The sequence below is a fragment of the Pan paniscus genome, chromosome 11 (genome assembly GCF_029289425.2).
Source record: "Pan paniscus chromosome 11, NHGRI_mPanPan1-v2.0_pri, whole genome shotgun sequence".
Taxonomy (NCBI): domain Eukaryota; kingdom Metazoa; phylum Chordata; class Mammalia; order Primates; family Hominidae; genus Pan; species Pan paniscus.
In genome coordinates this window covers 42840810-42854314 of record NC_073260.2, presented here as the reverse complement: position 1 = coordinate 42854314, position 13505 = coordinate 42840810, and the positions used below count along the sequence as shown (strand labels likewise).

The window sequence follows — 13505 nt, the reverse complement described above, 5'->3', positions numbered from 1 at the left end:
AATGCTAACTACTACATGGAGAAATGTTTAAGAGTTTACTGTCCTCATTTAAGTTGCTTTAAAAGATGATTATTTTGACAAAATTAACAAAAGTAACAGGATTTATAATATATGTAAAAGTAAAATTCATAAGGACAATAGCGTAAAGGCTAGGATGGGAGAAATGGAAGAAAACATAGAGGAACTCCTTAATAAATTTGTTGAGTACAATTATGACTTAAAATCCCGAAGCCATAATAGAAAAGATTAACAGAGTCAGCTATAAACTTTGTGTGGCAAACACAAAGCACTAATCAAGTATAAGCAAATCGAAAGGTAAACGACAAAAAGAAAATACATTTGTAATTCATCACAGATAATAATGTCACTAATACTGAAAGAGCCTAATGCACAAAAATTGGAAACAGCCCAATAGAAAAATGTGCAAAGAATATTTATGGCCAGTTTTCAGAAACTCAACCTATACTCATAAGAGAAATACAAATGAAAACTACATTGAGACTATAATTTTCCAAATATTAGATTGGCAAAAATCTAAAAGTTTGGTAACCTACTTTATTTGTGAAGTGTTTTTTGTTTGTTTGTTTTTTGTTTTTTTGAGATGGAGTCTCGCTCTGTCGCCCAGGCTGGAGTGCAGTGGCACGATCTTGGCTCATTGCAAGCTCCGCCTCCTGGGTTCATGTCATTCGCCTGCCTCAGCCTCCCCAGTAGCTGGGATTACAGGCGCCTGCCACTACACCCAGCTAATTTTTGTATTTTCAGTAGAGACAGGGTTTCACCATCTTGGCCAGGCTGGTTTTGAACTCCTGACCTTGTGATCCACCTGCCTCGGCCTCCCAAAGTGCTGGGATTATAGGTGTGAGCCACTGTGCCTGGCCTATTTGTGAAGTCATTAAAAAAAACTATTCTCATACATTGCTAGTGGGACTGTAAATTGGTAAAGCTTCCATCAAAATTACAAATACATGTACCTCTAACTCAGCAGTGCACTTTTGGAATGTCACCCTGATACACATCTGTATATATGTGAAATGACATATATGTCCCAAATTATTGAATACAGCATTTTAATACCTAAAGACAGAAAACAATCCACATGAGTATCAATAAGGGCTTGCTTAAAGATCTTTTGTATATTATAAAGTGAAATTCTATGTAGGTACAAAAAGAATGAGAAAATTCTGTGAAATAAAGTTGAAATCTTTCCAAGATGTATCATATTCCATTAAATCTAAAATGTACTTTTCTCACATTTGAACATCTCTGAAATTATGCCGTATCTTATAATTAGTAACTTACAATTATAATTGGCAGCATTTTTCCTTTCTTAGAAGTACTTAGAGCCGGGTGTGGTGGCTCACACCTGTAATCCCAGCACTTTGGGAGGCCAAGGTGGGCGGATCACCTGAGGTCAGGAGTTCAAGACCAACTTGGCCAACATGGCAAAACCCCATCTCTACCAAAAATACAAAAAATTAGCCAGGCATCATGATGGGTGCCTGTAATCCCAGCTACTCGGGAAGCTGAGGCAGGACAATCACTTGAACCCAGGAGGCGGAGGTTGCAGTGAGCCGAGATCTCGCCATTGCACTCCAGCCTGGGCAACAAGAGTGAAACTCCGTTTAAAAAAAAAAAAAAGGAGAAGTACTCAAAAATAATAGTTACATTCCATTGGATTTTGAAATCAATGAATTATGACATCATCAGTTGAGAACAGTAAATGCAGAACCACATGGAGCACATGCTATCTCTCAATTCAAAGAGAATCTGTTTAATGCAATGTAGTGTCCTGGACTGTATCCTGAACAGAACAAAGATAACTAATGAAAAACCTGGGGAAATCCAAATAAAATCTGGAGTTTAGTTAATAATTCACAATGATGTTAGCTTCTTAGTGGTGATAAACATACTATGGCAACATAAGATGCTTTCATTTCAGGAAACTGGGTGAGCTCTCTGTATTATTTCTGTAACTTTTCTTTTGTTTTTTTTTTTTTTTTTGAGACGGAGTCTCACTTTGTCACCAGGCTGGAGTGCAGTGGCGCAGCTCACTGCAACTTCCACCTCCCAGGTTCAAGCGATTCTCCTGCCTCACCCTCCCAAGTAGCTGGGACTACAAGCGCATGCCACCACATCCAACTAATTTTTGTATTTTCAGTAGAGACGGGGTTTCACCACGTTGGCCAGGATGCTCTCAATCTCTTGACCTCGTGATCCATCCACCTTGGCATCCCAAAGTGCTGGGATTACAGGCATGAGCCACCGTACCTGGCCGTTATTTCTAAATGTAACTTTTCTATAAATCCAGTTTTATTCCAAAATAAAAAGGGTAAAATAATAACTTTTTAAAGAATCTTGGCTGAGCATGATGGCTCACGCCTGTAATCCCAGCACTTTGGGAGGCCGAGGTGGGAGAATCACTTGAGACCAGAAGTTTGAGACCAGCCTGCACAACATAACAAGAGCCCATCTCTACCAAAAAAATTATATATATATATATATATGTTTTTTTTTATGCAAATACATTTTTTTAAAAAATTCTGGAGGGAAATGAGAAATTAAAATCTGTGAGGGATAGCAGGGGTAAGAAGAACTGGAAAGATGAGGGCAAGGAGGGGCTGATGAGAGGCTCTTCACTTTATACTTATTCTCAGAACCATGTGAATTTATTTACCTACCAAAATATCAAGTGTAAAAAGTTATTAAAAGGTATCTTATGAGGGAGATTAATGGGATAAGGAGAGAGTATTCTAAATAGAGCTTGTGTTTTTTTTTTTTTTGAGATGGGGTCTAACTCTGTTGCCCAGGCTGGAGTGCAATGGTGCGATCTTGGCTCACTGCAACCTCCACCTCCTGAGTTCGAGCGATTCTCCGGCCTCAGCCTCCCGAGCAGCTGGGATTACAGGTGTGCGCCACCAAGCCCGGCTAATTTTTGTATTTTTAGTAGAGACAGAGTTTTACCATATTGGCCAGGCTGGTCTCAAACTCCTGACCTCAAGTGACCCACCTGCCTCAGCTTCCCAAAGTGCTGGGATTACAGGCGTGAGCCACCGCACCCGGCCTAGCGTTTGTGTTTATAACCTATAAACTATAACAGCAATCCATGGCTTGGCTAGGGATGGTGTCCACAACTCCTAAAATTCTCTACCCAATGTTATGCAAATGAATTTATGTACATTTTTCTCAGTAGAGGATACATAAGGAAATAGATTATTATGCAACCATATAATGGAACAGTATGCATCCACTAAAAAAAGATATCCATGTTTAGAAGTGTTTATGACAATAAAATATTCCACTACATTATATGAAATAGGAAGAAAGTAATGATATGATAGTACTTGGAATATTTATCTTGTTGATATGAAAGTATATGCGACATAGCAAGACTCCCTCTCAAAAAAAAAAAAGTGTATTTCTCTATAGACCTATCTGTGTATCTAAACATGCTCTGAACAATCTAAAAACCTAACTGTGGGGCCAGGTGTGGTGGCTCACACCTGTAATCCCAGCACTTTGTGAGGCCAAGGCAGGCGGATCATGAGGTCAAGAGATTGAGACCATCCTGGCCAACATGGTGAAACTCCGTCTCTACTAAAAATAGAAAAATTAGCTGGGCATGGTGGTGCGCGCCTATAGTCCCAGCTACTTGGGAGGCTGAGGCAGGAGAATTGCTTGAACCCGGGAGGCAGAGGTTGCAGTGAGCCGAGATTGCACCACTGCACTCCAGCCTGGTGACAGAAAGAGACTTCGTCTCAAAAAAAAAACTTACAAAAGGGCCGGGCGTGGCACACCTGTAGTAAACCCAGCACTTTGGGAGGCCGAGGCGGCAGATCACTTGAGGTCAGGAGTTTGAGACCACCCTGGGCAACATGGTGAAACCCCATCTACTAAAACTACAAAAATTAGCCGGGTGTGGTGGCAGGCGCCTGCAGTCCCAGCTACTCGGGAGGCTGAGGCAGGAGAATCACTTGAACCCAGGAGGTGGGGGTTTGCAGTGAGCTGAGAGCGCACCACTGCACTCCAGCCTGGGCGACAGAGCAAGACGCTGTCTCAAAAAAAAAAAAAAAAAAAAAAATTGGGAGGCCGAGGTGGGCTGATCACAAGGTCAGGAGATCGAGACCATCCTGGCTAACACAGTGAAATCCCATCTCCACTAAAAATACAAAAAATTAGCTGGGCGTGGTGGTGGGTGCCTGTAGCCCCAGCTACTCAGGAGGCTGAGGCAGGAGAATGGCGTGAACCCAGGAGGCGGAGCTTTCAGTGAGCCAGGATCGCGCCACTGCACTCCAGCCTGGATGACAGAGCGAGACTCAGTCTCAAAAACAAAAACAAAAACAAAACAAAACAAAAACTAACTGTGGTAGTCATTAGTGCTGTTCACCAAATATTTCTGGCCTGTTGGATGGAACCATTTGATTACTTCTGGCCCGTGAGCTATGAGTGGAAAAAGGCATCTAAATGTTAATTCCAGACCTTCCACAGCTCTTTTCCCTCTGCACAGGGACCAGCAATACTGAGAAGATGCTGCTCATCAGCCCATGTCCCCAAGCAGTCACAACAAGCACAGTTCCCTGCTGAAGCACAGCACCTCTGCAAAAAAGAATTACATCTGTATTTTCAGCTGCTGAGATTTGGGGGTCTTATTTTTTATTACCACATATGTTAGTCCGTTTTCACACTGCTGATAAGGACATACCCGAAACTGGGCAATTTACAAAAGAGGTTTAACAGACTCAGAGTTCCACGTGGCTGGGAAGGCCTCATGATCATGGCAGAACATCTCACACAGCAGCAGACAAGAGAAGAGAACTTGTGCAGGGAAACTCCCCTTTATAAAACCATCAGATCTCATGAGACTTATTCACTATTATGAGAACAGCACAGGAAAGACCTGCCCCCATGATTCAATTACCTCTCACCAGCGTCCCTCCCACTACACATGGGAATGTGGGAGCTACAATTCATGAGATTTGGGTGGGGACACAGCCAAACTATATCACCACACAACCAAGTCTAACCTAACTAATGGAATTAGCTATTCTTTGCTATTAGGATCACTGATGATTTTTTTTCTCTCTCTCTGCGTTCTTTTTTTAAAAGTAATGAGCACCTATATCATAGAAACTTTATTTGTGGGCTGGGGAGAGACGCAGGTTTAGCAGGAGCCTTAGCACTGAAGAGACAGTAACTACACCAAGGCTATTATCACCACATCTCGACTTAGAGCAGCTTGAAACCATCAGCTTCCAGCCAGCTACTGGATGGAAACCAGAAGCTTAACCATCCGTTAAGATCTTCCATCTCCCTTTGTTCCAATTCTGTGCTCATTGAGTAACCTAAGAGCAGTGAAAAAAAACAAGATGCAGAACAATGAGAATAATGTGGTGTCATTTGAGGTGATAGAAACGGACACACACACACACACACACGTAAATACACAAAACATCTCTGGTAAGACACACAAGAGGTTAGTAATATTGACAGATTATGGGGAGGGAAAACAGGAAAGTGCCTTAGTCTATGTTGTTTACTCTTTTGTTATCTTTTGAATTTTGAACCTACATGCATATATTACCTATTAAAAAAATAAACAAAATAAAATGAAAAACTTAAAAAAAAGAAAGCAACTCTAGGTGAAGAGGCATAATGCTGTCTAGTTGGCCACATTTGAAAAATACAGGAAGCCTAACCAAGGGCCAGGCATAGGCCAATGATAAATGCGTCATGAAACTAGAAACCTGGCTGCACCACAAGCGCAGGCTTAAAGGGGAGGAAGACCAGCACTACTTAGTCAAACACGTTCTAAATGCTGCCCACTGACATTCGAGAAACTGCAGAAAAATTATTTCTAAAACTATTAAGCTTCCAACGTCAAGGCTTTTATTATTGAATCTTGATCCCATGTGAAAGCTTGAGCATGTTAAATTCCACTTCTTACAAGATTAGCACTATGACTTATTTTTCCCCTCCAGTAAGAACAGACTGAATTACCTCTGAAGAAAAAATGAAAAGACACTGCGCAAGATTTTAATAAAGAGAGGAAAGCATCCAAAAAGGTACCGATAGTAAACAGCACTGAGTGACATCACATGCGGTAACCTGTGATCTCCCTATTGCCTAGCTTCGTGTAAGCATGTGACACACAGATTAGAAACCCTGGAACAATTAAACCAGTAGATCCACCTTGAAACATTCCCAAGAGTGCCAAAGTATTTGTTATCTTCCCTTATTCGAAATAAAAGACTTAAAGTGGTTGACTTTACAGGCACACACTCTGTCTAGCTAAGGACGAGGAGTTCCTGGAAATGGAACTTGAACGGAATCCACAGTCTCTGTGGAGATCCATTCCTGGCATGCTACACTGGCAATGGCTCAGCTCTTCCAGTTACTCCACATTCACCGAAGTCAGGACCTGTCACTGGCCATAATTCTAGTTACACAACTGTTAGTCAAACTTCCAAGCTACAGTGATGTTTATAAAGCCTTTCATAAAAATCACACAACTTCCAACAGTCCTTAATTGCATACTTATCTTTACCTGGTTTCCTTAAACATTTCCTTGAAAAGGCCTCGTGAAGCTTGCATTTATTATTATTATTATTATTATTATTATTATTATTATTTTGAGACAGAGTTTCCCTCTTGTTGCCCAGGCTGGAGTGCAATGGTGCCATCTTGGCTCACCACAACCTCCGCCTCCTGGGATCAAGCGATTCTCCTGCCTCAGCCTCCCGAGTAGCTGGGATTACAGGCATGCGCCACCACGCCCGGCTAATTTTGTATTTTTAGTAGAGACAGGGTTTCTCCATGTTGATCAGGCTGGTCTCAAACTCCCGACCTCACGTAATCCACCTGCCTTACAGGCATGAGCCACCACACCTGGCCTTTTTTTTTGCGGGGGGCGGGGCAGGAGGGGGACAGAGTCTTGCTCTGTCCCCCAGGCTGGAGTGTAGTGGCACGATCTTGGCTCACTGCAACTTCAGCCTCCTGGGTTCAAGCGATTCTCCTGCCTCAGCCTCTCAAGTAGCTGGGATTATAGGCATGCACCACCATGCCCAGCTACTTTTTTTGTATTTTAGTAGAGAGGGGGTTTCACCATGTTGGCCAGGCTGGTCTTGAACTCCTGACCTCAGGTGATCTACCCGCCTCTGCCTCCCAAAGTGCTGGGATTACAGGTGTGAGCCACTGTGCCCAGCTGAAGCTTGCATTTTAAACACCCAGTTTAGTACTCACCTTTCCATTGCTTCTAACAAATCCGCCCTGTCACATGCATATGCTTTCTCAACATTCACTGTCAAAAATGCCCTACCAGGACACAACATAGTGACAATAACACATTCAATTTAAGGATAATGGTTGAGAGGGAACCAGCTAAGAACTTACAATAATAGCACTAAGAGCACAGAGGAAAAAAAAAATAACAATAACGTAATGGAAGGCAGCAGGCGCTGTTAAGAACCAGCCATATCCCCTTCCCATTTTCAGCACAATTTCCAATTTCCAATTGTACCACTATTTCTTTCAGGGCTTTCTCTGGCCTAAAGAGTCCATTTTGCCTACTGTCATAGGACTTGAAACTGATCACTCCCCACTCCCCAGCAAGCCACAAGCAGGGGTAAGTGACTGGCATATAAATATCCCACACCCTCAACCCTCAGTGAGGAAAACTCTGCAGCGTGTGCCCTATACTGGCTCCCAGGGTTCCCCTGCGGCCTCTAACTCCATTCCCACAGTAGTAACCTGCCTGATAATGAGCCATTTGTGGCTTGCCTTTCCTTACCATCTCACTTCCCCACTCCCCTGTGAGTGCTTCCTGGGATCATTTCCCAAAGGAAGTACTTTCACTGGATCCTTGACTCAGCATCTGTTCTGGGGAATGCAAAGCAAGACACTGACTGCAGACATATATATGCCTACTTAGTTTTAGTAAAATATTTTAAGGGCCAGGGGCAGGGGCTCATGCCTGTAATCTCAGCACTTAGGGAGGCTGAGGCTGGAGAATCGTTTGAACCCGGGAGGTGGAGGTTGCAGCGAGCCAAGATTGAGCCACTGCACTCCAGCCTGTGCAACAAGAGCGAAATTTTGCCTCAAAAAAAAAATTTTTTTTTTTCAAAGACAAATAGTTACAACGAAGCAGCACTGCATGATGGTGTTATGTTCAATGGGATGTGTAACAGGTACACAAAAAATTGGCTTTTTCTAAAAAATAGCTTTTATAGCATTAAAGAACAAAACTTAATATTTATATTCATAAGTCTCTATATTAAAATAATATTTGCTGCCCGGGAATGGTGGCTCATGCCTGTAATCCCAGCACTTTGGGAGGCTGAGGTGGGCAGATCACCTGAGGTCAGAAGTTCGAGACCAGCCTGGTCTACATGGCAAAACCCCATTTCAACTAAAAATACAAAAATAAGCCGGTGTGGTGATGTGTGCCTGTAGTCCCAGCTACTCGGGAGGCTGAGGCAGGAGAATTGCTTGAACCCAGGAGGCAGAGGCTGCAGTGAGCCAAGATCGCACAACTGCACTCCAGCCTGGGGAACAGGGCAAGACTCCATCTCAAAAAAAAAAAAAGAATATTATTTGTTCTCTGAAATCATTTTAAACTAAGAGTTCCAGCCAGGTGCAGTGCTCATGCTTGTAATCCAAGTACTTTGGGAAGCCTGGGCAGGAGGACAGCTTGAGCCCAGGAGTTCTAGACCAGCCTGGGCAACAGAGTGAGATCTCATCTCTACTAAAAGTTTGTATGTGTGTGTGTGTGTGTGTGTGTGTGTGTTTCTGGAGATGGTGTTTCACACTTGTTGCCCAGGCTGGAGTGCAATGGTGTGATCTCAGCTCAACGCAACCTCTACCTCCCGGGTTCAAGCGATTCTCCTGCCTCAGCCTCCCAAGGAGCTGGGATTACAGGCACACGCCACCACGCCCAGCTAATTTTGTATTTTTAGTAGAGATGGGGTTTCTCCATGTTGGTCAGACTGGTCTCGAACTCTCGATCTCAGATGATTTGCCTGCCTCAGCCTCCCAAAGTGCTGGGATTACAGGCGTGAGCCACCGTGCCTGGCCTACTAATAATTTTTTAAAAAATTAGCTGGGCATGGTGGCGTGCACCTGTAGTCTCAGCTACTCAGGAGGCTGAGGTGGGAGGATCACGAGCACAGGAAATGGAGGCTGCTATGATTGTGTCACTGCATTCCAGCTTGGCCAAGAGAGCAAGACTGTGTCTCAAAAAAATTAAAAAAAAAAAAATTTAAATAAGAATTCCTAATCCAGAGCTTTGATTAAAAAAAAACAACAAAAAAAAATCTGAGTTTATTGGGAATTTAATGGTTAGCTTTCAGAATATCCCACATATCTTTATTTTGGAAATTCCCAAAACTCTCACATTAAGAAAAAATTCTATTAGCACTGTGGCAGGAAATGGTTGTCTTCTGAATCCATAAATTTAAGCTCTAAAAATCTGATCAATGCTACCTGAAAAGGCCCCCATGGATAAGGGATGCTTTGAGGTATTTCTTCCTTTTCCTGCCTTCCTCAGTAAGACAGATTTCATTAAATTTTTTTTTTTTTTCATTTTGGAGCAAAGCTGTTATTTACTTCAGGTTAAACGTGATGTCTTTTTTTTTTTTTTTTTTTTTTTAAGATAGAGTCTCGCTCTGTCACCCAGGCTGGAGTGCAGTGGTGCCATCTCGGCTCACTGTAAGCTCCGCTTCCAGGGTTCACGCCATTCTCCTGCCTCAGCCGCCTGAGTAGCTGGGACTACAGGTGCCTGCCACCACGCCTGGCTAATTTTTTTTTGCATTTTTAGTAGAGACGGGGTTTCACTGTGTTAGCCAGGATGGTCTCGATCTCCTGACCTCGTGATCCACCCGCCTTGGCCTCCCAAAGTGCTGGGATTACAGGCGTGAGCCACCGCGCCCGGCCAATGTGATGTCTTCATTCTTGTTAGTGGCAGAATACACGAGCAATGTGGGACGGGTCTGGGGAAGTTGGAAAAGAATCTTTCCCTCATGCTGGAGTAGAGTCGATTCCCACTCCCAGCTATCACCCACCACACAACTGCCACCACAGGGGCAACGGCTCTGCCAAGAAGCAGAAAGCAGACTCGTGTTGCTGTGATCCAGAACAGTTCCTGCTGGTTCTGGAGGGGAAAATAGAAAACCTTTAAAACCTATTTTAAAACTCCTTTCCAAGGATCCCATTCATTCAGAGGCACACATCTTGTTTGACTCTCTATGAGTTTTACAGATAAGGTCTTCCATGCAAAACAGCTGGCGGCACCAGGTTATACCTTGCCTGACCCAGTCTGTGTGCTAGTGTCAATTCCCAGACGTCCGTGGTCCAGTCTGAAATCTCTACCACATCTTTTTCAGCAGCTATTACAAGGATGAGACTATCAAATGCACTCAAACATGTCTGGATTGAATTAGTGCTGTATGCCCTTTCAGTTACAGTAGTTTAAAATTAGAATATATTAATAGTGGAGTTAAAATCCCAGCCTCAGCTGTGTTTGTTAGCTAAACTCAAAGCTTTTTTGACAGTTCATTGTCAGAAAGAAAAGAGATGCATATTAAGATGCTTCACTTTCACGTATTAGCTGCTTCCAACAAACTATCTAATGACAGTATTACAATAATAAATTCCAAGAGCAAACTGAGAACAACTCCCCGAAATTTAAGACCGACATTTTAATTCTATTATACATTCATGTCAAAGCAGTTCTTCCCCAGCACCCATAAAAGAATGGAAAATTAGAATGCTTTTCAGTTCAAGTCACACAATTAAATCTAGTTCCCGAAATATTTAGCAATCTTTATCTTTAGTGCCTTCAATTTAAGAAGCAATACTCAGCTTAAAGGTGCTCTGTAAGTACTTCTTACCGAGAATAAACAAGAAATCTTATTTTAAATTATATCCTCTGGGATAGCAAGAGATCCAAATTAGAGATATAGAACTAATTGAAATGTAGACCTTTTCCTTTAGATGTATTTTAGTAGAGATAGGGTTTTCGGTGAATTATTAACATATACTTATATATGATCAGTTACATACCAAAATGACACTATTCCCTGTTGTTTAAAGGTTAAAACACAGACACACACACACACACACACACACACACACACACACGAAAAGACACACAAGACAGATTTTCACCAGACATTGGAAAAATTATTCATATATATTTTTTTTGAGATGGAGTCTCACTCTTTCACCCAGGCTGGAGTGCAGTGGCACAATCTCTGCTCACTGCAACCTCTGGTTCAAGTGATTCTCCTGCCTCAGCCTCCTGAGTAGCTGAGATTACAGGTGCATGCCAACACGCCTGGCTAATTTTGTATTTTTAGTAGAGATGGGGTATCACCATGTTGACCAGGCTGGCCTTGAACTCCTGCCCTCCAGTAATCCACCTGCCATGGCATCCCCAAAGTGCTGGGATTACAGACGTGAGCCACTGCGCCCAGCCCAAATTATTCATTTTGTATAGGAATGATCGAGTGACATTTCCAACACACAATTCTTTAAAACTGATGCTATTTAAATGAAGAAAAGAGCAAAACTACGTAATGACTAATTCTTTCATTACCTGTCTTCATTCAGATGATGATTTAAGAGTGTATTCTTTCTCAGTCTTCAGGGAAAAGGGGCATGTTATAAATCTTCACATCCCTTGCCCCTCCTCTTTAATAACACTTGGCCCAATTCAAGTAGTTACTCAATAAATACTTGTTGAATGGATACATTAATTAATTCCATAGCACCATTCATATAAATATAGATAATAAATGAGCAAAACGCAAAGAATGATTCAGCTGAGATGGTCCTAAAATTGAGAGAAGGCTTTGCAGAATTCAGAATTTGTAATGATAGTATTGCATTATGGATTGGATATAAAAAGGTCAATGTCATAAATTGCAAAGCAGTGCCAAGAAAGTAATTTTACTTTCAAATGAGAACTTGAAAGAACAATAAATATCACAGACATCAGGAACAAGATGTTTTTATTTTGTAAAAAGTACACTGCCAACCAAATTTTAATGGTATAAAACTGAACTACCTGAGAGATGAAGTTGATATGTGATCTTATGCAACTAGAATTAATTTATCCAGCCTAGCTTCTTCAGCTTTTCAGACTCAAAGACAATGAATAGGACCAAATTTTTGAACCAACTGGTGAACGAAGCATTCTCTAAGAGAACTGCTCCTCTAGAATATAAATAATGCTGAGATTAAAGAAGCTGTATAAAAGACCAAGAGATTAAAGTTAGAATTGTTTTAAATTGGAAAGATATATAGATACACACACACACACCCATTCAGATTTGTTTTTTGCTTACTGCCCGTATCTGAGGCATTTGAAAGTCAACGTGAATAAGAATACTTCATTTATTTATTTATTTATTTTTTGAGATGGAGTCTCACTTCACCCAGGGTGGAGTGAAGTGGCGCAATCTCAGCTCACTGCAGGCTCCGCCCCCAGGGGTTCACGCCATTCTCCTGCCTCAGCCTCCCGAGTATCTGGGACTACAGGTGCCCGCCACCACGCCCGGCTAATTTTTTGTATTTTTAGTAGTGATGGGGTTTCAGCATGTTAGCCAGGATGGTCTTGATCTCCTGACCTCGTGATCCACCCGCCTCGGCCTCCTAAAGTGCTGGGATTACAGGCGTGAGCCACCGCACCCGGCAAGAATACTTTTTAAATTAAAAAAAGAATATAGAAGCACTTCCCTGTTTCCCAAGTTAGCATTTCATGACATTTCCCTCTTGCCAAATTCAGTAAATAGGATATAAATCTGTCTATTAGTCAAATAAATGTCTAGAAAGAACTAAATGACCACAAAAAAAAAATCAGGAGTAGCTGTTATAGTTATAACAACTCATTGTGAGTACCCTTTCCACAAGAGCCTATGAAAGTGAAATTCAATTTAAAAAGAAAAACTGAATATTACCAAAAAATATCTACCACCCAAAACCTGGCGTTCATATTAATCCAATGAAATATCGCAGAAACTACTTTCAGTATTAACTATCACAGAAACCAACAAAACCTTTCATATAAAGACAAATTTCAACTTAAGTCATAAACATACCAATGCTGCTCTACAGTTACAGAAAACTGAATCTGCTACCTAAGATTAAGACCAGCAAACAGGAAAGGACGGAACCAAGAATGACAACTAACAGATTAAATTCTACAGTTTGAAGTCATATAAAAGAACTGCAAAGTAGTCAATGATCTGAATACCTTTGTTGGAGCAGTATCCATGAAAAGCTATAGAAAAAAAAAAAAAAGAGAGAGAAAAGGGCGTAAAACTTTCATATAAACTAGAGAGTCCAGATGAGATCTACACATTCCAGTTCAATATCCTTGAGTTTAGGAAGGTTACAATCAATTTTGGAAAGTGTTTTCAAAAGTAATCCCTGCCTAATATGGACGTCAATTCTTCTTATAACACTAGAAATCAAATGACTCACTTTGGAAGCTAAAAATGAAATAGTGGAAA

General features: G+C 41.6%; 1 protein-coding gene across 10 annotated transcripts in view; it reads right to left on the bottom strand.

Annotated features, from left to right (window-relative positions):
* Positions 1-13505, bottom strand: part of CDC14B (cell division cycle 14B) — a 122314-nt gene that overhangs the window by 97614 nt on the left and 11195 nt on the right. Inside the window, exon 2 of one of the 10 annotated variants that reach the window (XM_034967819.3) lies at positions 13247-13273. The exons of the other annotated variants lie outside the window; for them this stretch is intronic. Within the exon in view, the coding sequence (XP_034823710.1) occupies positions 13247-13273 (27 nt within the window). The remainder of the gene's footprint in view (positions 1-13246; positions 13274-13505) is intronic. 10 annotated transcript variants of the gene reach the window in all.